The 24328-nt window shown below is 47.2% G+C and overlaps 3 protein-coding genes across 4 annotated transcripts in view; 2 read left to right on the forward strand and 1 right to left on the reverse strand.

The window, feature by feature from the left end:
• Positions 1–12522, reverse strand: part of LOC126039943 (S-adenosyl-L-methionine-dependent tRNA 4-demethylwyosine synthase TYW1-like) — a 112025-nt gene extending 99503 nt beyond the window's left edge. The window contains exons 1-7 of one of the 2 annotated variants that reach the window (XM_049803787.1): positions 12479–12522; positions 10682–10827; positions 9826–9966; positions 9166–9267; positions 8161–8355; positions 7054–7335; positions 5699–5821 (exon numbers count right to left, since the gene is read on the reverse strand). In XM_049803787.1, the coding sequence (XP_049659744.1) occupies positions 5699–5821; positions 7054–7335; positions 8161–8355; positions 9166–9267; positions 9826–9966; positions 10682–10813 (975 nt within the window). In that variant the 5' untranslated portion in view covers positions 10814–10827; positions 12479–12522. Of the gene's footprint in view, positions 1–5698; positions 5822–7053; positions 7336–8160; positions 8356–9165; positions 9268–9825; positions 9967–10681; positions 10828–10911; positions 10924–12478 lie in introns of those variants that run through there. The other variant, XM_049803788.1, reaches the window with a different exon arrangement.
• A 134-nt stretch (positions 12523–12656) lies between these two features.
• SBDS (SBDS ribosome maturation factor) lies at positions 12657–18074 on the forward strand. Its single transcript, XM_049803798.1, has 5 exons — positions 12657–12826; positions 13301–13430; positions 14132–14332; positions 14894–15058; positions 15701–18074. Exons 1-5 carry the CDS (start codon positions 12699–12701, stop codon positions 15827–15829), a joined length of 753 nt encoding a protein of 250 aa, XP_049659755.1. The 5' UTR covers positions 12657–12698; the 3' UTR covers positions 15830–18074.
• Positions 18075–18637: 563 nt separating this feature from the next.
• CCDC183 (coiled-coil domain containing 183) lies at positions 18638–23818 on the forward strand. Its single transcript, XM_049802447.1, has 14 exons — positions 18638–18749; positions 18851–18972; positions 19136–19213; positions 19864–20031; positions 20156–20260; positions 20466–20588; positions 20985–21113; positions 21270–21330; positions 21413–21513; positions 21791–21954; positions 22250–22412; positions 22557–22682; positions 22932–23028; positions 23706–23818. The coding sequence occupies exons 1-14, from the start codon at positions 18638–18640 to the stop codon at positions 23816–23818; spliced, it is 1662 nt and encodes a 553-aa protein (XP_049658404.1).
• Positions 23819–24328: the final 510 nt, after the last annotated feature.

The raw sequence follows: 24328 nt of genomic DNA on the forward strand, positions 1-24328 counted from the left end.
GATCTACCACCCAGGGCAAACAAAGAGGTTTCATTCATAGATCTCAAAGCCCTTTACAAAGGCTCATCAAGGAAGCCAGTATCATTATCACATGTCAAAGACAGAACGTCCAGCCAGAGGTTACCTTTAAAGTAATTTTTTCCTTTTATTTTTTCTCCTCTTTTTCATTAGGCACTCCCAAGTCTCACATAGTAAAGGCACACCTCAAGATCTCTTGTAATGTTGTTTATGAATTGTAATTCTTTTCAATAGTCAAAGTTTAGAGATGAAAGTTTTGAACACAGAAAAGGGGAAGGGTGAAGCATCCCTGTGACAAATCCAGATTTTAATGCTGGAAGTAGTCCCCAAGCAGTTAAATGATATTTCTTAAAGCTTACTTTAAAATGTAGGATCACACTGAATTCTAAGCCTGAGCAGCAGAGGTCAAAATCTAGCCCAGAGACTGAGCTGTTGCAGATAAGAACACATTTTTCCTATAGGAATCTTTCACCCATTTTAAGTTAGAAAAAGTTTTTGGAGAGCTCTAAATGTTCACATCACTTTTAGCTGTTTCTAAATCTGACAGTGAAGTAAGTACCCCAGCCTTATTCAATTCAGTTAAAATATGGCTAACAATTCTTGCATACTCTAAAAAGTTTCTGCCTGCAACACAAAGTTGCATACAATGCTTAGTCTGTAAGCCTTATACCTTAAATACCTTAACACTCACTGCCCCATTTTCAAATAAAACTCCAGCCAACTCCATGAAAAGTTTCTTCACCCAGTGTCAGCAAGGTTTTGTCTTCCATAGTAGTCATACACTCACAAAGGGCTCTTAAGAAAGAGCAAGTGGTGTGATTTACAATCCCAGTAATGGTAAATGGCTGACATAGGATGACTTTTTAGGGAAGAGTGCCAAAGCAGATCAGGAAACCTCCCCTGTGGCAAACAGACATAGAAGTAAACTGAAACTTCTTGAACATGCTCTCTGGGACATATTTTGTTTCCTATAAACTCAGTCTCGGTTTTGCTCTCTCACACACATCTCTCCTCTGTATTTACTTTGCAAATGTGACTACTGGCATCATTAAACTTTGTTTTAGAAAACAAGAACATTAATCTCAAAATTGTGTCAACAAAATATGCCCATTTGATTACTTCCCAATCCATCCAAAAAAAATTAGGATATTATTATTACTATTACTCATGCCTGCAGTTTATAAATATGAAGGTTAATAAAGCCATTTCATTCCCTGGGAACAAGTCTAGATTGATCTGTCTTTCTAGTTTATCACAAACTCCCAGCTGTGGGAGATAATCTACATTAAGAAATGGTGTCCCTATGATTAATAGCAGTCTTGCAGGCCACAAACATACCCATTAGATTTCACATTTGATCCGATAAATACATTTCAGGGGAGTAACTTTGGAGGACAGGGAAAGCATGCCACAACTGTAAAACTTAAAAGTTCATTTAGTTATTAAATCCACTAAGAACTGCCACTGCCTTCTGCTGCTGCATAAAAGCAATTTGGAGAACAGGCCCAGGTTCTCAGCCTAAAATCCAGCAGCTGGAAGGGTAGTAAATGCAGAGATAAACCCAAACCTTAACCCATCTAGCTGTGCATCATCCAGCCGCACCTGGCACCACAGCCTTGGATCATCAGGCACCTGAGAGAAGCAGCCTCAGAGCTGACAGCCTCAGACCTCCCCAGCCCTTCTTCAGGCCATGGTCATATTATGCACTGTTGGACTTTCATGCCTAGCAATTCCCTTCATGAAAGCATAGGCATTATCTGTACTGATATAAAGGTTTGATTCCAGTTCAGGACCCTAATAAGCATCACCTGCAACTTTATCACCCACAACAAGTTCCAAAAATTTAATTACTCAGAAAACAAAGGGCTGGATTTTAGGAGCTATGAAGTAGTCATCACCACATAGTATGAGATTTGGTAAACAAAGTGTGCAATTTACCTTTGTATCAGCCATCATTTTATATATTTGAATGATTTCTTGTTGCCACCCAGCCTTGCGCCAATTTTTGTGCTCAGATTCAGTGTGCAGAAGGCACCATCACTTTGAACTTTGTACCTTTACCCTCAGAAGCTCTTTAAAAATCCATCTCTCTTCCAAGGGAGAGTATGTAATAGCTACAACTCTACCAGGAAGAAAGGTTTTGGCATTCACCTTGAACTCCTGAATCCATCTGCCTGATCCAAATGCCTGCAAGAATTGAGTACCTGTCTCAAGCCCTTTGACAATACTTTGTAAAGTGCAATGAAGCTGCAGCACATGGCGGGGGGAAAAAAGCTGTAAAACAAAACTCAGCCTTGATTTCATCAAGTCAAGCAACTGGAGATGGATGCAAAATTAAATTAAGATCACCTGCAGAGATGTGAGCAAACATTTATTAGACACACTCACCTCCACAGCCTCACTCTTTCATCCCATAAAAGGCAGGACAAGGAATTATGACTGTGACTGCACATATGTCTTATCTGCTAGTGATTCTAACAGGAGGCAACACATGCCTGCAAAAGAGATCAAAACTGAACCCTAAAACGTTTCAAATTAACTATGCTGCACAAGGCAGAACCTGCTGTTCTATCTCCGATATGCAGAGGAGTTAATACACAACACTGACAACCACAAAGCACATGCTGAAAACTGTTAGGCATATTTCAAATACAAGTAACTCTACATATGAACAACTGTCTGTGATAAAACCCTGAAATACACAACTTTTCTTCAAACTTGCTAGTTTGTATATGGATAGTTCAGATACAAAAACCCAAAGAACTTGCATGTGTTGGTAAGGATTACTGCAACACAACAGATTACATCAGTGTAAAAAAAAAAGCATCAGACTAATTTTACACAGTTCACCATTCCACGACAGAAAAAAATGGCTAAAGGGACAATGCAACTCATCTGAAAAAGAAAACTTCTCATTGCGCAAACTCATAGCCACTAAAGTGACAATGTGACTTAAACCAAAATGCACTGGATTTAAACAACTAAATCTCCCCACCTGGGAGCAAGAGACTCTGATCATGATAAATTACTTTCATAAACACAGATCATCCTGCTCTTTCATATCAGATCTTCAGCATTTATTTTTGTTATAGTATATAACTGCACCTACGGGATCATTTTACAATTCAAGTGTTTGCATAAACCTGTTGCAAGTCAATGCGCACATTCCCCAGGAGATTCACCACCAAAATAAAGTCATTCTTTCTTGCAGCTAATGACAGGGGTACCCATCAGTTCAGGCTTCCTCATGAAATATTTACATAGCTATATCCTGCCATCACTCTGGAAACGACACCCCCATTCAAGAGAGCTGAGAATTTATACTGAAGTTACCGCTGAGGGCCCTTTCTCCATTACCTGCTCTGGTTACAGAAGCATGAAACCAGAAACGTAGTTTGCAGCTAGGCAGATCAACCATGCAGAACAGGAATAAAGGGGCCAATAATGAGAACTACATCATTTAAGGTTGCAAAATTAATCCAAAAACCTGGGACATGACTACAGCAGCACAGTTCAGTGGCATGAGTGACAAAGAAAGGCTGATCCACAGTTTTAGGGCCTCCTATCTCATCAGCCGACAAGAGCTCACATCCAAAAGGGCCAGAACACTTCAATCCACAGTAAGAGTGTAATTCCAGTCCAGTTCCACACAAACACTTGCACTCTTAGGATTTAACCATTTGCAGAGGCAAGAGGGCAGCATTCAGCTGTCACGGCAGAACAACTGTTTGCCATCTCCTCCACAGAGAAGGCAGATCAAAACCTGCAGCTTACAACTCCAGATGAGCATCTGTGCTCAGACAGAAGCTGTCCTTTGGGGCTACTTGGGTCAGAGCCACAAGAACCTGATCTACACAGAGATACTTACACTTCTGGAGTAACTTGTATGTACAACATACAGGCCTTACATTACTCAAGAAAAGCAACAAGAAAGCTAAGGAGAAAGTAGTTAATTGTTTGAATTGTGCATCAGCCAGTCATAGACAGCAATGAATTTTCACTGCCTGTGTACAAAACCATACCACGCTGACTTCAGCCATGCTCACTACCAGGACAATGAGCACAAGACGCTAAGAGCAGGAAGTATTTTATTGCTGTGCTCACTTTTTATTCATAAACTGGACTATGATATGTGGTTTTCCTGGTTTACAACACTATTTGATCGTGGTGTTGCCATATTTTGTCAGTCAATGAAAGCGCAAAGCCTAATTTTTCATAAAACTGCTGGACGACACCACCTCCCTGCCGTGGTCTAAATCATCTCCCAGGGCGTGCCGCTCAGAAAACAGTTCCCTTTTTGTCAGTGACCTCTAGTGGTGAGCACATGCAGGATAGGCGAAAGAGGACCACTTCACAGCACGGTTACATGGGGAGAACAACTGATCTTTTCTCCCTCCAAAGGAATACCAAACGGTTCATCCACCTTTCTCTTGCAAGCTGCAGTGCACAGGTCCATACAAGCTCGGGGACAGGAGCTCTCACACAGCAGTCTGCCTTGCCCCCAACTCAGTGGGGCTACTCTCCTAACACAGTTTGTTACAAGCAGCAGGAAGTATTTTACCTCCTTTCCCCTCCCTAAGGCGAGGAACAGAGATCCCCACGCTTCTCTTGTAACCTTCTCCCCTCCTAAGCACGAAGCCTCCTGTGATCAAAGGCCTGGCTTGCTGTGGTCCAGCAGTGTCATCTCAGCTCAGACTACTGAGGAAATTCTTAAGTTTTGGGAAAGAGCTGTGAGAAGTCCACATCACAGAGGCATGCAAGATAAGGAAAGTATAATTACAGATGGAAGTAGGTTTGTTGAAAGAGGGATGGACAGCAGGTGTCACAAGGAAAGACACCACCAGGGAAAGATCAGTAAAGGGGAAACAAGAGTCGGCAGATGGCAACACAGTACATCACAGGTCTATCCTGGGGCCAATCCTTCCCATCCCGACTGCCAACTGCTCGGCCAGCAAAGAATGTGTGGAGCACACTAAGGCTTAGCCTAGTAGCTATTTATATCCTCACTCCTTTTTGTGTGCTAATCAAATAAATGAGTTTGATATATCCTGTTTGCAGACTGAAGACAGAAAAAGAAACATGAACAGAACCACACAGGAACAGAGATAGTTAACACCCTGAAACGAAGCAGGAATTACGATTGTCTTTGACAGGCTCAGCACAGGTCAGATCAAGCTCACTGGCTTGCTCTGCAAGCATAGCACCTCATCTTAGAGCAACAGCAAGCAAGACAGAGAAGGTCTTGCAGTAGCATGTTACTACTTCACATGCAGCTTTGCTCCCTGTCGTGACATACCAGCACACACACTTGCATTTCAGCTGACATACCCACAGGCAGATACAGTAACAGGATTTGTGTTTAGACACTGGACTGTGAATCACAGTGGCAGAGATGTACGTTCAGATCTGAATGTTAGCTGTGGAAGTGATTTTTCCTCAGACTGAAAATAACAGGTTACCACTGCAGCATTTGGTTGGTGAACAAGCCACAGTTGGCCGGTGACTATATCCAACACACCTCCAAGTATGTTCTTTTTTATGACAGGTTCTCCAATAGCTCCTATTTTACTCTCTTTTTAACTAGATTCTATAAATTCGAATCCAGCAGGTAATATTTTAATCAATTCAACTGATCAGTGACAAAGACCTGACAGTTCTATACTCGCTGTAACAGCAGTACCTTTGCTTTCTTCATGTGGCTCATGATACTGCCAAGATCTTCAACATCAATGACTGAATTTGTGCCTCCAGCTTCCTTACCATCAGCCTCCTCATCGCTACTGGTTTCAAACAACTCCTCTGCCTGGGTAAGAGATCAGAGAAAAAAAAATCAGGAATGTATCTGAATTTGAAACATAAGACTTTCATCTATGCTAACCAGTGAAATCAGCTCTCACAATTAGTAAAGACTACTGAAAAACAAGGAATAGTCTACCAATAACCTGTATAATGTATATGAGATGCATTTAAGCTTGGGGCTTATCAGTGTGTATTTTTAAGAGTTCAACAGCACACAGAGCACCTGAAACTCAGTCCAAATATCCTGCCTCCAGACTGCTCTGTTCTCTTTATGTGCCTATCTGATCATATGAGAAGCAATACAGAGGAGTCCAACTCCCACTGCATACTGTGATGATCTAGAAGCCTAAACCCCTTTAACTCCTCCAAGTGCCCCTGTCTGAATGAACAGGGAGCGAGAGATCTGCTTTCCAAGTCAAACTCTTCACAGAGTAGAGAAGTTGCCTCCCTTTCTGTACGCAGCCAAGGTACAGCACAACAGCATTGGTGTTGGTGTAACAGCAAGATTTATTCCTCTTGTTCCTGCAGGAGTCAGCACTCTCAAACCCACTCAGTCAGAAGAGCCCCTATTTCCCTACAAAATTCAGCATGGCCATAGCAATAATTTCCAACCCACAATAAATGGCTTGCAGGGAGGATTAAAGTACCATAGCAGCTCTGGGTCTTGCACTGTAGCGCAAGAGAGAGGATTTCTTATTTTAAAACCTGCAATCAACAAACACTCCAGAAGACACACAAATAATTACAGGCACATTCAGAAGATTTACAACAGGACTTGCTCAGATAACACTTCCCCAAATGCCTTTGGCAAAATCTTGGGATGCAGGCAAACCACCTAAGCTTCAACAAGTTGAAGTGGAAGCATGTTAACTGCTCACAGGGAACCAAATGCTTACTTTGGCCATGAGACAAAGCAAAGACCCTGATGACAACCCAGACTGGCTCCCTGGAGCATATGTCACAACATATACCTCCCCCTATTCAAGCAGAAGACTCCCTCATCATATAAATGCCATCTAGCCAAGGTCCATCACTAATTCTTTGGTCCTTCTTTTCGGATGGCTTATTCTACTTGTTATCTGCCATGGGATCTCATCCCTCTTCCCCCCTGCTCCAGAACAAAGTAGTATCAAGCTCCCAGACCACCCCTCTGGGCTGTAGAAGGAAAGAGAGAAGTCAAATAGTGCTCCAAGGGGCACTAAAACAGAAATAAGGTCCCACGGATTTTGGCTCTACCTCAGTATTCTCATATTCTGATGCACCATGTTCATGATCTGAGCTCTCCTTGCTCTGCTTCCCCAGAGATTTGCACTTCCCTTTCTTGCACTTCCCACTGCAGGGCTTCTTTTCCCCTCTGCAGAGGGCCTGGAGCCGACTGAGGAACTTGGCTTTCCAGGCTTCAAAGTCGGCCTCAATGCTGCCATGCTTGCTCTGCGCCACATTGCAGTCCCCCTCAGCACGAGTCATGATGCGGCTGGCACTGAGCATCCACAGCCACCTGTCAATATTTCTTCCAACCTAGGATAGGACGAAAGTTAGAGGGAAATTAAATGAAGTCCAAGTTAAACAAAGCAGGCAACTAAGAAAGCAAGGACCAAGCCTGGAAACAGAGCTAGTGAGCTGCACAGGACTGCAAGGCAGGGACTTCTGGACTCCCTCTCACCTGCTGACTGAAAGCACAGACAGAAGTCAGTTTGAACACCAGCACACACCCTCAGGCTCTCATCTGAAAATACCTCTGCTATTACTCTGATGTGATAAGAGATGAGCACTGGGAACAAGCTGCTTTGTGCAATGCTCATTGGTCAAAATGGCCACATGCATAACACATTTCATATGGCCCCAGCTATACAAACATAACAACCTGGTGACAAGCCAAGCCATTCTTCTGACTAAAATGAAACTAATTACCAGGCTAAGATACTGCCATATTTTACGTCAGGAAATAAAGTTGAAATCCACACAATACAGCAAACTACATAAGTTCAGGAAAAGTGCTCTAAACTAAAAGGCAGCAGGTGAGAGGGTTTACAGTGCTGTGCCCTCATAACACTGATGGAAAGCTTTCAAAGCTGGGAAATTAACTCAGTAAGGATTCACCAAATGTATTACCATACCTCCCAGATTAATGCAGTGCTTACAGGACTCCTTTCTCATTTAAAAGGGCAACACAATTACTTCACAGCTGCACTGCCTGTGCCCTAAACCCAGTCCCTAATCAAGTCCGCACAACAGCTGCAATTCTCACACAAACTACCAGTATCATTCAGTTTTGTAGCATTTAAGAAAGCTTAGCCTTTCAGAGGAGCAGAAATCAAAGAAAGGTGCACAGGAGATACTTACTGTGTTGTAATGATCAACATAAACTGAGTTTCCCAAGCCAAACACAGCGTATCTCAGGCCTTTCAGATAAGTTTTCCCAAAGCGGAAGTCATTTGCAGCCTCTTCTAACCACTTGCAGAACCACGCTGCACTCTCGGTTGGCTGTCCATCTGTGTATGTAGCTACCAAGAACACACAAATGTTCCTGCTGGTTGTCTAATAATATAAACAAAACAGAATAGGAAAGATCACTGCATTTTTCAGAACACTTTACATCAGCAAGAGAGCTGTCACACATGGGCAGCTGGAAGAAGTCAAAAGACAAGTTTTTTTGCTAAGTGGGTTAATAGCCTTCCATGTGGGATGCTGCAGGTGCTAATCCCAACAGTGGAATGGCCACTCTCCCTGCAAAGCCATCCTACACTAGCCAAGAGAGATCAAGCTGTCTTTCCCCTACTTAACAGACACTCAGTGCTAAAAAAGAACTGGACATCTATCTTCCCCACCCCAATCAACAGCTTCTTGAATACTCCTGCAGCAATAAAGTCTCCCATGGATTCAAAAAGCAACTATCAATATTCACAGAAGAAAAATCCATCAAGGATTACTCAATATAAATACACCTCACAAGAAGTTTCTAACTTGTAAGTCTATGAAGGCTGCAAAAGTACCACCATCTACTTATTCTGATTTTGAACATTTCCCCAGGTGTACATTGTCAGAGACAGAACAGAGGGACCTGGTGCAGCCACTCACATAACTCACACCCAAGTTACAGCACTAGCTCATACAAAGCCACTGTCAGCATTAAGATATTCTATATGATCCTTTCATAGTAATTTTCAAAATTTAGGTATTTTCTGCTGAGGATTGATGGGCTATACTCACTTACATAGAAAGGAAGCAATTTTCAAACACACAACTTTGGGGATTTCCAGGATAACAGGAGAGAAATACAAGAGGAAAACAGCTTTCACAATCTCAGGAAAAACTTGTATTTATTATTCATATTTATGATGTACCTACCTCCTCTGATAAACAATCATCTGGATCATAGTCTCCCATGCTAATAACTTCCACAGGCAAATTAAGGGAAATAACTGCTTCAGCCAGACCTTTGGCAAATCTCTGAAAAAAGAAATGTAGAAAGTTATCAAATACTTCAACCCAACTACCATAAGATACAAACAAGCCCTGCTATGCCCAGTCACAAGATTTCTCCCAGCACAGAAAGAACAATAACACAGGAGAACTGGACACTGGACCTATAATTCCTCATGTTAAAATAAAAAAGTATTCTGGGTAAAAGAATAGGTTTACATGAATTTTAATGACTCATGATTTTACATTTACACACACAAATTAAATTTCTTTTTGAGAAAGCACCCAAAATAGCCCTTCGCTCTAAGACAACCTGCTAGCAAATTAAGAGTATATTGTAAGAGTAAACTTTAAGCTTTATAATCAATGTCTCTACTGCATGCCCCACTTACAGGGAGTAGAAAAATAGTTGTTTTTATATAATTTTCACTTATCTTTCATGTTGGGCAATGACTTCTAATGAGCTGATGAACTTTCTGATGAACTTTCAGATTTTTACACACTGCAGTATTTCTAAGGCAAGCAACATATTTGAATCTCGACAACGTTTCAAACCAACTTCACGTGTGTGAAAAAAACTTATACCTTTGCTGTGCCAGTCTGAGACCCGTAGAAAATCTTTAGCCCAGCAACATAGACCTCCTTTGCCTGCAGGGTGGCATATCCATTTACTACTTTATCTTCTATCCCTTCAAAAGAAGCAGGATTTCCGTTGGATTTTTCACCCTGTGAAACAAGCACTGTGTTGCATTCAATCCCTTTTCAAAGTGACATTAACCCCATTTTCCCAAAAGCATTTAAAATTCAAATCCTCTGACCAGACTCTCAGCACTACACAAATGCAACAGTCAAAGCATTTTTGTTTCTCTCACACCTAAACACAGGAGTAACTATTCCTCTGAACTAAGCCATGCTACAGATACACTCATCTCACACACCGGGGAAATAACAGGATCCAGCTGAACCTGAGAACCTTCCAACTTATGCAGCAGAGCTTTACTCACCTGCATGAGGAGGTTTTAAATTCCTGAATGGCCTAATCCCACTCCCATTCTAACACCAGTCCAACCTTGTCATTAACATCACTGGAAACATAAACATGAAAACACTGGGCACAAGCAGAGTGATTTACTTGAAGCGACACAGCAACCCAGGCTGACACATTATCTCAGTAACAAAGTGAGAAGTGTTCAGCTGAGAGCTGCTCTAACATCACAGCAATGAGGGCATTTAGCTAGCCAGAAACATAAAACAATCCAGACTGAGGATTATAACCATCAGATGAACTAAACTATGTTTCGGATTTGCAACAACCTAGGTGGGCCCACAGTGAAGTAGCACATTTCACTGCACTACTGGGCACCTTCACCCAGCAGCTATTTACGTCCACACATAGATTTTTGGGGTCTTCTCAAGCAAGAGTGTTTACATGTTCAGTTACCTTCTTTTTGGTTTTGGTGGTGGTGAACTGAATGACAATCCAAATGCTGATCCCAAAAGCAACAGCAGAATAGATGTAAAATCTATGCAGCCATAAGGACACCAGGCACGTATAGAAGTTCCACGTATCCATTGAGACATCTAAATCTAGATTAAATCACAGATTTAGCAAGAGCAGATTCCTAACAGTATGAATTTAGAATGAGGACACAAAAAGTAATCATACAGTACCCACAGTCTCATGCCATTAGCTATTCCTCAGGCTCTGCAGAAAACAGCTTTTGGCTAAAGACAAGACACTACAATTGAATCAAGGAGCCTTCACCTCCTCAGAAGTGTATCGGCTGAGTTTCACCTGTGTATCCAAGCTAACATTTTAGGCTGTCATACCAAAACTCCATTGGTTTTGTTTTTTTTTAGATAGGGCAGGTTCTGTTATAAGGAAAGGCAGAAAATACTTGCGCCTGTTCAAGTGTCCGAAAGTAGAAAGTCCTTGTGAAATATCCACTGTATCATACTGGCCTTAGTTTTGCAGAGACCCAACACATGCACATCTGTGGAGCTAGAAAGCTCCATTTCAAGAGGGAAATTGTCTCTACAGAGCTTGCTGCTGAACACAACCCTTGCTTGTATGCATTAGGTACAACACTGATGACAACAGTTTTGTCCCAGAGTTTCAAGGCCAGACTCAAACCTGGATTCAATTGAAAGTACTTTTTTGGAATTCTATCATGTGAGTGAAGTTTGATTTGGAACAACCAAGGTTTTTCAAGTTGGTTCAGCACATTCAGGTTACGTGATATTGTAGCCATGAGCGTGCTTATGCAGTGCGTGTGATTATCCATTTCCTATGAAACATTCAGGAGCTTAAATAGGGCTTGTTTGTGACATTTATTGACTGAGAAACACAGATGACACCCTCCTACTGTTATCTGCAGTCCTCTTGGATCTTGTTTTTGCAGACATCAGACAAGAGCACAGAAACCAAGTATTTCCAAGAGGCTGGAAACTTTGCTATCTTACTTTTCCCCTGGGCTGTTACTTACAGTACCAGATCAAAAGCTTAAGGGAATGCTCCTCACCCCTCCACCAGTAACACCAAACCTCCCAAAACAAAAGAGTGCTTCCCCTTGTGTTGGCAGCCCCAGTGCTGTCAGCCCACACAAGCAGCAAACCCCTCAATGGGGGCTCCAGAAACCTGCAGCAGCCTAGGTATCCCGCTCCACCTCACCCCCTGTACCTCCCCGCCTGCAATTACCCCACAGCACCCTCCTCCCCATGCCTGATACCCCACTGGAGCTGCCCCCTGCCCCACACCCTTGTACCTGGCCCTCTGCCCTCCCCCCAAGCCCAACCTATTTAATTCCTCCTCTGTACTCATCCCCACCCATATAACGACCCTTCTGTACAAGCCCCTCACACAGAACCCCCATTCCCCCCCCTCCCACCAGTAACCACCTCAGGGTTATTACCCACACACACCCCACGTCCCTCACGGTTATTAACACCCCCCACAACACACACACCCCTCACGGTTATTACCCCCCCACCCACCCACCCACCCAGTTATTCCACACACACACCCCCACACACCCCTCAGTTATTAACCCCCCCCACTCCCCTCTCACGGTTATTCACCCCCCCTCAGAGTTATTACCCCCCCCCCCCACCACCCCCCCCACACACACACACCCCTCACAGTTATTACCACCCCACCCTCCTCCGACACACACCCCTCACGGTCATTACCCCCCCCACACCCCGCGCTACACCCGACTCCCGGTCCCGCGGCCCTCACCGCCGCAGCCCCCTCGCCTCAGGCCACGCGCCGCCCGCCTCCCCTTCCGGCCACCCCCGCCGCCTCTCCCCGTTTCCCTCCGGACGGCTTTTGCTGGCGCGACGGGGGAGGGAGGGAGGGGGCGGGGAAGGCGTGGCGACGGCCAATGGGGAGGCAGCGTGGGGCGGCCCCGCCCCCCGCCCCGCGCGCTCCCGCCAGTGGCGCAGGAGCGGCTGCCGCCATGTCCATCTTCACCCCCACGAACCAGATCCGCCTCACCAACGTGGCCGTGGTGCGGGCGCGGCGCGGCGGAAAGCGCTTCGAGATCGCCTGCTACCGCAACAAGGTCATGGGATGGCGCAGCGGAGCGTGAGTGACCGGCCGCCACCGGCGGGGCCTGGCCGAGGGGCGACGGCTGGGGGGGGCGGGAAGGCCTGTGTGGGGACTCGACTGTGGCGGGGGGGGTGGGGGGCACACTCCTGTGGAGGGGGTCCCGGGAGAGGAGGGATCCGGCTGTGGAGGTAGCCGGGGAGGAGGAGGAGGAGGAGGAGGCCCGCTTGGGGATCGGCCGTGGAGCCGGGGAGGTTGCGTGGTGCCCGGCTGTGAAGGCCGTGGGAGACGCGGGTACCCGGGTGGGGCCCGTGGGAGGCGGGAAGGGGGGGCGGCCCGGGGCGCTGCGGTGCCCCTGCCCTTCCCGGGAGAGTGACGCTTCGATAAGAGAAGTTTCCAGGTTCCAACGATTCAGGCCTTGGCAGCAGGACTTGTTTGCCTTCGCTAAAAACTCGTGTGCTCTCTCTTACATTGCTGACTTAACAAGTTTTCTAACCCTGCCCTAATCTCTAGGGAGAAAGATCTCGATGAGGTCCTGCAGACGCACACGGTGTTTGTCAATGTTTCCAAGGGCCAGGTCGCAAAGAAGGAAGATCTCGTTCAAGCCTTTGGGACAGATGACCAAACAGAAATCTGTAAGATGGTAGGTTTCACACGCTTTGCTTTATAAAACCTTGGAGAAGACTTTCCGAATGTTTAACAGAAGGGTCAGGCAGAAATGGTACGTTCGTTTGTTACTGGAAGCTTTTCATAGAATGTGGTGCTGCTGTAGGCAAAAGGGTTGTTAATTTGTTAAGAAATGGGTAGAAAGGAGTGGTAACCCTGTGGTGTAGTCTTAAATTTTATATATGCATCTGGCTGAAAAGAGTTCCGAGTGTTCCGTATAGCATATAGCTTCTATGCGCTGATGCCTATGGTCACAGGAAAAAGGTTAGCTAGCACTGAAGAGTGTCTCTCCTAAGATACGTTATTAAGGATGCAAGGAAAAGAAGGGGACAGTTGCTCTACTTTGGACAGTTCAATTAAGGGTTAAGATTTAATTTCATAGTCCTTCTTGGTAGGATATGACCTGTGGACTTGTTGTGGGTGATGAGAGTTCAAGTAAATCGGTGCTTCTCTTTTTGTAGTTTAGTATTTTTGTGGTGGGTTTTTTGTCTGAAGTCTTTCCAGTGTTGTCTTTCATAATGGTGTACATTATTAACATGGTTATTCTTTTCCTGCACTTCACGCCTAACCAAACCATTCAAACAATTGTTAAATTTTAAAAAGTTATTTGAGTTTTCACTTGTTAGAGTGAAACATCTGTGATGTTTATTAACTGATTTCTTTATTTTTACTGTACAGATTTTATTAAAAGGGGAGCTGCAGGTATCGGACAAAGAACGACACACACAGCTGGAGCAGATGTTTAGGGACATCGCAACTATTGTGGCTGACAAATGTGTGAATCCTGAAACAAAGAGGCCATATACAGTAATCCTTATAGAAAGAGCTATGAAGGATATTCACTACTCCGTCAAACCACACAAGAGCACAAAGCAGCAGGTTTGTTTTCTCACAAAATCAGCTTCTGCTCAGAGGTGTCGTTTCAAGTGTAATTTCTCTGTTAGCAGTCCCAGAGGGATCAATAAAGCCCTGTGGTCTAAAGCCCGCAGAGTGATTACTCAGTTGGCTGGCAGTTGAATGCTGGATACAAGCAGCTTCAGAAACTCCTGCAGTTTGTTTTCTAACAATTCAGGGAAGAGAAAAAGAAAGAAACTTATTAAAGCAGCAACAGTGGTATGCCTGGAACACAAATAAAAGGTTTATAATTTATTTTAATTGAGGTAGTAAACAGGCTTTGCATCTGAGCCACATGGGTTTCTGTTGTTTTGCAGTACAACTGCTGTTTAACATTATTTCAGACAGGTCTTCAAGTTTTTGAAGTGGTCACAAAAAGCAAGAACTCTGTCTTCTTAATCTATCAAAATAGCAAACTCCCTGCAGCAGAGTGGCAGTGATCAGTACTGAGAAATGTGTCTGAAGCTAATGCAAAGGATTTGAGATTTTGACCTGTGTGGTGTGTTTTAAGTAGGTATATAAATGCTCTTTTTAATGTCTTAACAGGCATTGGAAGTGATCAGACAGTTAAAGGAAACCATGCAAATTGAACGTGCTCACATGAGGCTACGGTTTATTCTTCCAGCAAAGGAGGGGAAGAAACTAAAAGAGAAGCTGAAGCCACTGATTAAAGTTATTGAGAATGAAGACTTCCATGAACAGTTGGAAATTGTAAGGCATAAAGCAGTCCTTGGGTTTCATACTTGATTTGACTACACCTGTACATTTTACTAGAAGATGAATTAATAAATAGAAGTTGTTTAGATAAACTGCAAGTTTACCAGAGATTTTAAATTAGAGGTGTAGTTTGTAGTTTTTAATTTCACACAATCCTAGTGATGTAAGCTTGAAAGTAGCCTTTGTTATACAGAGATTGCTGCTTCATGCTGAGGAGAAGCACAGTGTAATTTCTCTCAGCAGTGATTATCCTACAACACTGATAAGTTTCTCTGCATATGTGGAATGTTACTCTTATTTATTTGGTGGGTCAGGCCTGTATTTTGACAGTGGCTAATTAGTTTTTTAAAAAATAAACTGTGATAAAGCAAGATTTGGTATTAGTAAAAAGCTTTCTGAGAACAGTTTAGAATCTAGCAATCCCAGCTGTCAAAAGGCATGTCCAGCATGGGTAAATGGAACTGCAGAACTTCTGTGGAAGGATTACTTGATAGAAATCACTTACCAACCCTGCAAAGTCCTTCTCAGTAACTAAACAACATCTTTTTTTTAAATGAGAATTAATGTTAGACCTTGAAAAGGGGCTGATGAAAATCAAATATTACTGCTTGACTGATGAAATGTGAAACATTTCAGGTGTGCCTTATTGACCCAGGCTGCTTCAGAGAGATTGATGAGCTGATCCGGAGTGAGACAAAAGGGAAAGGAACACTGGAAGTGCTCAGTCTGAAAGATGTGGAGGAAGGAGATGAAAAGCTTGAATAATGAAAACCTTCCTGCAGCAGTTCTACTTTAACAACGTCCTACAAAATGACTGGCATTAGCCGCTCTCTTCTGTTAGGCCTTCGTGTTTTTTCCAATCTCTTGCTGCCAAATATTTTCTGACACTAATCCTTTGGGATTTTTCCATGCGGTGTGTTTTGTTTTTTTATCATTTTACACTTGCTTGGTTTACAAATGTCTTTGCCTGTAGGAACATTTTGTGTTGGAGTTGCACTAATGAGGATTGAATTAAGACGTGATATGGAAGTTACTCTGGCTTTGATTTACTTTAAGAGTTGCTATTGAAGAGTGTTTGACCGATACGGTGCCAATCATTTTTACTTTAAATTGTCAGTGTTGAGTGGAAGATTGCATAGGTCACTGAGGGGTGGGTTTTGTATGTGAGGAGAGGAACCTTAAGAAGAACGCACTGCATTTTCACTTCTAAACAGGTGCAAAGTGTGGATCATGTCTAAAAACCAATCTCTAGGCAGCATGAAAACTGACTTAGACTTCCATAATTGGCTGCTTGATAAGTAGAGTACTTTAAAGGACCATTCTTAAAGATATCCTTCACTGGATGTAACAGTACTTGCTGATGTAGAAAAAATGTTTTCCAAATAACTTATTCATAAAATATATTTAGCTACATTAATAAAAATTAATTATCATCTATTTATATATTATAGATACAGAAAGAAATAATTATTTTTGTTAATAGTATAGGCGGTATCTCTGACTGCAGTGATGGTTTTTGTAGGCTGAAGGGGTACCTTGCGCTTGTGAGCTGTTCTGGTTCACATGATAAAATGAATCTCGAACAGGCAGTGGTGGCCTCTGGCCATTGAGCTAGAGAGGCTTTTGTTGGGCTGTAATTCCCTAGCGGTAACTGTTTGTATGTGCCCCTTTTTAGTGCGATAGAGAACAATTCTGGCAGCTGTCCTTTATCTTCTGTCTTTTTATGCTGCTTTCTAATACATGCAGAGAACTTCCAGCCAGCCTCTGAGGCACAGTACATAGTTCTTGATAATTCTGTTAAACCTTGTTTCAGCTGTGTTAAACAAATGCTTTTAAGTTGAAGTTGGGTATTTCAAAGAAGAGGGAAAGAGAGGACAACAACTGGAGAAGGAGATAGTAAAACTACAAACCACCAGGCAAAGCATATGTGCTTGGGTGACTAAAAGCTAAACCAGCAGGAATTTAAGGAGCCTTTAGAATTACGTAGCTGTTTCCATGCTGATAGTACACAGCAAGTCAGGAGCTGCAGGCTAGACAACGACTAGACCTCTCTCCCAGATGAGCGTGTGTTGTGTTCATTGTTTGCTGTTCGCTTTTAGAGCGCATGACTGTCTGTTATATGACAATTCAACAGAGCTCTGATTTTTACTCTTGACGTGACCTTTTCCTTTGTATCATTAACGCATTGTGAATTTTCTAGAATTTAAGCAGGGAGAGTTGAAGTCAGCCGGAGGAGGAAAGGTTTGACCTGTCAAGTGCAGGGGGCCTGCAGGACTAGATCTAAGCCTTCCTTTTGGAAGCTGATCTCTGCGGCAGTCTGTTGACAAGCTTGTGCAAGGTTGGGTTAAATTTCCTTAGTAATATTTTGGAAGGACTTGCCACTATAGAGTCTGTGTTCTGCTGAGAGCCAGTGAAATGGAGATTCTTGAACCATTTTATCCATTTTAAAATGCTTTCTCTTGCCCCCAGGGTAATCTTCCATGGTGTTTAAATGCTGCCCAGGGAAGTTTAGTGGCATAATTACTGTATTTGCCATGTGGACACAGCCTCCATGTGGAGATCTCTACATTTATGGACAGAATGGCAAGATTCCTCATGTGTACAAACCCTTAACTGCTTGTTTTTCAAACGGCCATCTCTTTATGCACACTTTGTGAAGCACTGAAGATGATAACGTTGATATTTAGCTTGTCACTGGCAATGAGTGCTAACGTGCAATTTATAAATCTGCAAATGAGACGCTGAGTAAGAGCCTCAGATGATACTGTGTCAGTAATACTTGATTTCACAGTCCTGTCATTTCTTCGTGTTCTATGCTCAACACCTAGAGTGCAATAGGATGGCTGCAGGTTAAAGATCCTGAGTTACAGAAACTTAAAGCTGATTTACGAGCTTGGTGCTAGAAAGGCAATTTCCTTCCTTTCTGCAAATCAAACATTAAGGATTTTCCCTCGTAGAGGAAGCTTGATTTTATTTATCAACAAATAAATGTACATGCTTGCATTTCTCATCATATTTGTGGTTCAGCAAGAATGTATGGTAAGCATCAAAATAAATATCAGTATTGGTAGCTGGTTTGTTCTTGCCTGTTTCAACAGGAGCGTAACTCCTGCACAACCGTTTCCTGACTAATTAACTGAAATTTCTGAAGCTACATATGTAGGGAGTAATAGACTCCTCTTCCCATCTGAAATAAGCCAGCAGCTTCCAGGAGCGCGTTGGTAGTGTGTTTGGGTGTAAGTGTACGTGTATTTTCCCTGGAATTGTCCTCACCCTGTTTCTGGTGGGGCTTGGATGACTCCCTGGCCTGGGTGGGTTGCAACTTGATTGGAAGTGGAACTGGGATCCCCACTACCTGCCCTGCCTTTGGCTACCTCAGAGAGCTCAGTAATTGGTTATTAATTAACGTGTTGCCCGCAGAAGTGGAGAAGAAGGGGCTGTGGGCGGCGATGGCCGAGCAGGAGGTGATGGCCGAGCAGGAGCTGTGCAGTGTGCGGCAGTTGGAGGTGCCACGGCGACGGTTCCGTGCGTGGTCACAGCCCGGCGACATCCCCACCAGGCAGTGGAGCCGCCATGGCTGCCACACACGCAGCGGGGCTGCAGGGCCGAGGCAGGAGTGCCGGCGCTCGGAAGGCAAACCTCAGCCAGCACGTCCAGGAGCTGCACACCATCATCACCTTGCAAGGTGCTGCCCCTTCAGCTTCGCGGGGACAGCCCGGGGAGGGTGGGGGCTCTTGGTCCCTGCATAGTCCTGCATGGTACCAACAGCAGCTTAATGTCCTCCAGAGCAAGGGAGGAAGTTTTTCACGCAGTCATGGGAGGAAAAGCTTGGTCAGAACAGAGAGCTGCTCCCCCACCTACGTGAGGCGGTGCAGGAGGACGTCCGTGCCCTGGGCGTTGTTCAGAAGGTACCGGCAGGTCCCATGTGCTGTACCCCTGCCTGGTGCTGGCCCTGCAGAGCCAGCTCCTCCAGCAGTCCTCTCCAGGAGCAGGCAGCGCAGGGCCGCATTGGGATGTGACCGTCCCCAGGCTGGCAGTGACATGCTCTCTCTGCCCCTCTCCTGCTCACAGTGCAACAAGCTCACCATTTCTGAGGCTTGCAGAGCGCAGAAGCACTTGGGCATCACTTTGGCCAGGAAGACAGTGGAGGTAACAGCAGGGTCCGGCAAGACACGGAGTGTTCGTGTGTGGTCCCTTGGGTCCCTTTCCACTGCAGGACCCATCCATGCAGGTCCTCCTTTAGGTCCCTGAGCAGATCCCTCTGCCCCAGCAGAGCTCCTGGCCGTCCCACCCTGTGTGTCCCTGCAGCTGCCCAGGTTCCTGCGGGGTCCAGCTGCATCCCTGGGAGAGAGGGATGCTGTCTCTGCCCTTCACTGCCTCTCCCAAGGTTATGACCTGGTTATCAGCCTGTGGAGATAGATGTGCCGGCCCCGCACAGCTGCCTTTGCCCGGGGGCCTCTTGCAGAGACAGAGAGGTGCCACTGCTCTCCGCCAGCATCCAAATCTGGGGCACTGATCAATTTTATTGACACCCAGCCCTGGGTCTGTGTTATGCAGAGTCCCTAAGCCCGACCCACCATTGCCATCAGCATATGTTCACCTCTGCCTTACCCCCACCAGCCCCCCAGAGCAAAGCTGTCCCAGACCCCGTCCTGGAAAGGGAGTGACGGTGTCCTGGAGCAACATCCTAGCATGCCCAGCTCTGCCTTGGGGGGAGTCTTCCAGGAAGGACCCCCTTGTCCCATGGGTGCCCAGCAAGCCCTGACTCCAGCCTGGCGAATGTTCGCATGCCCATCCAGGTGGCCCAGGAGAAGCTCCGGGCTGAAATCTATGACCGGGTGAACACGTGCAACATGCTGCTGTACCAGCTGAGGCAGCGGAGCCGAGCCCGGGACGAGCTGAAGAGGCAGCTGCAGCAGCTGCAGGATACCAAGATGGATGACAAGCAGCACCAGGCGCAGGTGCAGGTACCCAGGACCCCTTCCTGGGGTGGCAGCACCCGCAGGGAGCTTTAATCCAACCTCTGCACCCCCCGGTTGGGTGCTAGCCTAGTTGGGTCACCCCGTGTACCCCGCCTCGTCTCTGCCCCAGGCGGTTCACCGGCTGGAGAACAACATTGAGAAGATGCTCACAAAAGTCCGTGCTGGACAGAAGGTGACCACCCTGTACCTGGCAGTGCGGGATGTGCTGAGGAAGGTGAGGTCCTCCTCACTGTGCCATCATCCCACCTGCCTCCCCTGCAAAGGTGGGGAGCTGAAGGGGCTGAACTGGTGTCAAGGGGCTGTGCTGGTGGGACACCCTCCCGAACCAGCGAGGTCCTCCTGCTCCTCTCCATCCCCCCACAGTGCAGGGGTTCCCTGGGTCTTGGTGGGATGATGTGCTGTGGTTCCCTTTGTCCCAGGAGCTGGCCAACCTGCCTCTGCACCTTGACCTCCTGTGTGGGATGGCCGAGCTGTACCATGGGGAGCTGGAAGACATGGAGCTCATGGCCTTGGATGCCCTCAAAGCCGCTGATTTAACCAAGGTGAGATGGTCCGGGGCACCTCGGGGCCCTTTGCCACCCTCCAGAGCCCACAGATGACACCATGTGCTGGGCTAGTGAGTCTTCCTGCAATAAAGAGCAAAAGAGACTGAGCTGGGCTTGCCCACAGCACCTAGATGCCTCCATATCTTCTCCCAGGTCTCACTCTTGGGCCAGGTTGCCTGAGGCACCAGTCATGGTGAAGGCAGCATGCTTCATCTTCCAGTCCTCCTTGCCCAGTTTTCTTCCCAGCCTGTTTACATGGGGAGGCGGGGGGGGGGGGGGGGGGGGGGGGTTGGTGGTGTAATTTTTGACGCTGGCCATCCCAGAAGCTCAGCTGGCCCACAAAGGTCCATTCTGGCTTTGGCTGCCACTTCCCCCTTCTCTGATATGTTCCAGGAGGACATGGCCAAGATGGAAACCCAGTTCCTTGCAGAGAGAGAGTTCAGGTACCACTCCCTGGCCTCCCAGAAGGTGCACATCGACAGACACTGGCTCAAGGAAGCAAGCGAAAGGCACCTGAGAGTGGTGAGCTGGGGGAAGGCAGGCAGCAGGCGGGCTGCAGGCAGGGCTGCAGGCAGATGGCAGGCATCAGTGCTGAGGCCCCTGTGAGTGGGGTGGGCTGCAGGGCCAGCTCCCCCAGGGTGCCAGCAGCTCAAGGGGTGACAATGAACATCCTTGCAGCAAGCCAGGTACGAGCTCACCATGGACTTCCCGAACTTGCTCCCACAGGACCCGCTGGTGGGTGAGTACCTGTCGGGGTGCATGGGGTGGGACACGGGCGCAGCCACAGACCATCCTTCCATGCTGCTTCCCTCCCACCTCAGGCACCAAACTGGAGGCCACCAAGTCCCAGATGGAGTGCAAGGCCCTGGTGACTGAGAAGATAGAGAAAGCCAGGGCTGCAGTACAGTGTTCCCGCCTCTGGGTAATGTAAAAACTCATCTCTGGTAAAACCTGGGGCTGCTCAAGCCCTGGGGAGCTGAGACCTCTCTGCTCGCCTTGTTTCATTGCGGGGTTATCTGGTCTCCTCTGCCCCTGGAGCCCCCCAAAGGCCCTCTTGTGTGGGCAGGGATGGAGCTGCTTTTCTCCATGACATGAGCTTGCAGCAGTCCATGGTGCAGAAACCTCCCTGAGGCCATGGCCAGGATCCTGTACCTTGCAGGAGTGCCGTGGGCTGAGTCCTCATGCTCTCCCCCGGCCAGGACATCCCCAGCAGGCTCCTGGCACAGCAGAAGTCCTCGGTGGACCTGGAGCAGTATGTCAAGGAGTGCAAGGAGAAGAAGCAGGCACTGAAGAACACACTGAAGGAGTTGGAGCTGAAGCAGGCTGAGCTGAAGTTTCGCCAGCCCCCCAACACAATCAGGTGCTGCTAGCCTTGGGACAGTCATGCCAACTGGGCCATCACCCTTGGGGCGGGGGGGGTGGGACGTGAGCCGCTCACCCCGCCTGCACAGGGAGTTTTTCTGAGCAGGGTGCTCCCAAAGCTCCTGCTGTGGCAGCAGGAGGACCCTTGCTCCTTGCCTGACATGGGAAGTGGCACCAGCAGCATGGAGTTGGGTTGCAGGCAGCATCTCTGCTCTGCAACCTGAGCAGCTTTTGCAACAGATTCGGGGTGTCTCTGCACCCCTATGCACTTGTATGGATGTGAATGTGGTTGGTTCCAGGATGCTGGAGGAGGAGCTGAGGATGAACCTGCAGTGGGAAGAGGCTCGGCTGGAGCAGATGCAAGCCCAGATGCTGAGGAACCAGGAGCTCCTGCTCGAGTTTGAGAATGGCATCGACAACCTCTTTGTCCATTTGCATGGCATCACTGTGCCTGGCCAGGTACCTGCGTGGCACTGGGATGAGAACAGCCCTGGCCAGTGCTTGGTGGTGCAATGGCACAGTGCAGTAACACTTGGTGCAGCCACCATCACCCCAAGTGGCTCATTTTCCCCACCAAGGTGGTTGTTCTCTCTCTGACCCCAGGACGATTCTCTCGAGGCCAGGGGAGTGGAGGAGAAGCTCCAGCACTGTGAGCAGAAGCTGCAGTACCTGGTGCAGCGGGTGGCCAACCTGCCCTCCCACAGTCACAGCCCTGACGAGGACAATGAGGTGCTTGGGGGCTCCATCCCTGATGTGGTCTTTGGGACCCATATGGGGCTCTCCTGGATGGTCCATCACAAGCTGTCCTCCCAGCTGGGAGGATGGAGGTGGCCCCAGGGAAGAGCCATGGAGCAGCTCAGTCCTAGGTGGCACTGGGCACTACAGGGTGTCCCCTCTAGGGGAACATCGAGGTGGGGCACCCCTTGGGTTGTAACACGCACCTCCCCTTCAGCAATTAACCCAGAGTGTCTTTCACAGACTTTTGTGAAGGTCAGAAATTTTCTAGAGAAAACAATCATGAATGATCCACAGAACCTGAAGATTTCCTTTGAGGATATAGGCAGTAGGGTCCAAGGTAGGAGAGCACAGCGGGGTCATGTCCCACAGCAACTGTCCTAGTCCCTGTCCACTGGGATTTCTGGGCCTCCTTGCCTGTCTCCCACTGTCCCAGCAGACCCCAACCCATGAATTGCTTCCCAACGTTGGGACTGACCTTGGCTGTCTCCAAGGCTTTGAGAGTGGGTGGTGATTTTAGATGGGGATGTGGGAGAACAAAGGCAGCTGGTGGGGTGGTCAGTGTTGAGCCGCTGCAGGAAGAAGGAGAGATGTGGTGGAGCAAGGAAGGAGACCCTTGTCTTCAGAATCACCTGGTTGTGAAGAATAACCAGTGCTTGACTCTGCCTGTGGCCTCCTCCTATAGGATGCTCTTGGAGGAGACAATGAGCTTTTGGCACCTTTTTCTAACAAAATGTGAGCTGTACCCACCATCCCATAGCTCCAGACCTTTATGGGAAGCCCCAGCAGTGTTGAAGATGGGCCACAGCGGTGGCATCACCAGGTCCTGCAGGTCACCCTGGGATGCTGGGGTAGAAGAGTCAGTGTGACAGTGCCTGTGCCTGAGGGCTTGGCATGAGGGCTCTCCAGGACGCCACCAGCCCTCCAAAACCTGCTAGCTCTTCCCAGGGATGCAGGCACAGCACAGGTGCCCCTGCAGACCCTCTCCAGCCCATTCCTCTCCACTGTCTCCTCCAGACCCCTTTGATTTTGCTGACAAAGACAATGGCCTTGTCCTCACCCGGGAAGACATCAAGAAGCAGGGGCTGCACCTGATTGAAAGCAAGAAGAAAAGTGGCAAGAAAAAGTAGTGGTTGCTTCACAAGGGCTTTGGATGCCCCAGACCGTCTGTTGTGCTTTGGATGCCACAGACCACCCATTGTACCCTTTTTCCAGCAGGTTTAATAGAGCAGATCTTTTTCACTCCTCCCAAGCCTGTGGTAAAGCTGGAACGGGGGGTCCTGGGTCACTTCTGTCACCTGGAACACATGGGCGTCAAACCCTGAGAGGTGTTGAGCTGGGTTTGGAGGCAGCCCCAAACCCCTGCCCCTCACCCAGCTGCTGTCCCCACAGAGGTGGGGATGGGCTGAGGTGGGGACAACAAACCTGGGGGCAGGCTGGCTTTCTCCCCCTTGGTCCTGTGGGGCCAACACCTTCCTGGAACCTCTGCCTCCCCCAGACAGCTCTGGGACCCCACTGGGCTAGCCTCTGCCTGAGGCAGCTGTGGGGAAATGTGGGGCAGGGGCTGAGACCTGTACGGGTATGGGACCTCAGGGTAGGTGTCTTCATGTCCATGCATGGGAGTGGAAGGGCAGACCCTG

The sequence above is a fragment of the Accipiter gentilis genome, chromosome 6 (genome assembly GCF_929443795.1).
Source record: "Accipiter gentilis chromosome 6, bAccGen1.1, whole genome shotgun sequence".
NCBI classification, from domain to species: Eukaryota; Metazoa; Chordata; class Aves; order Accipitriformes; family Accipitridae; genus Astur; species Astur gentilis.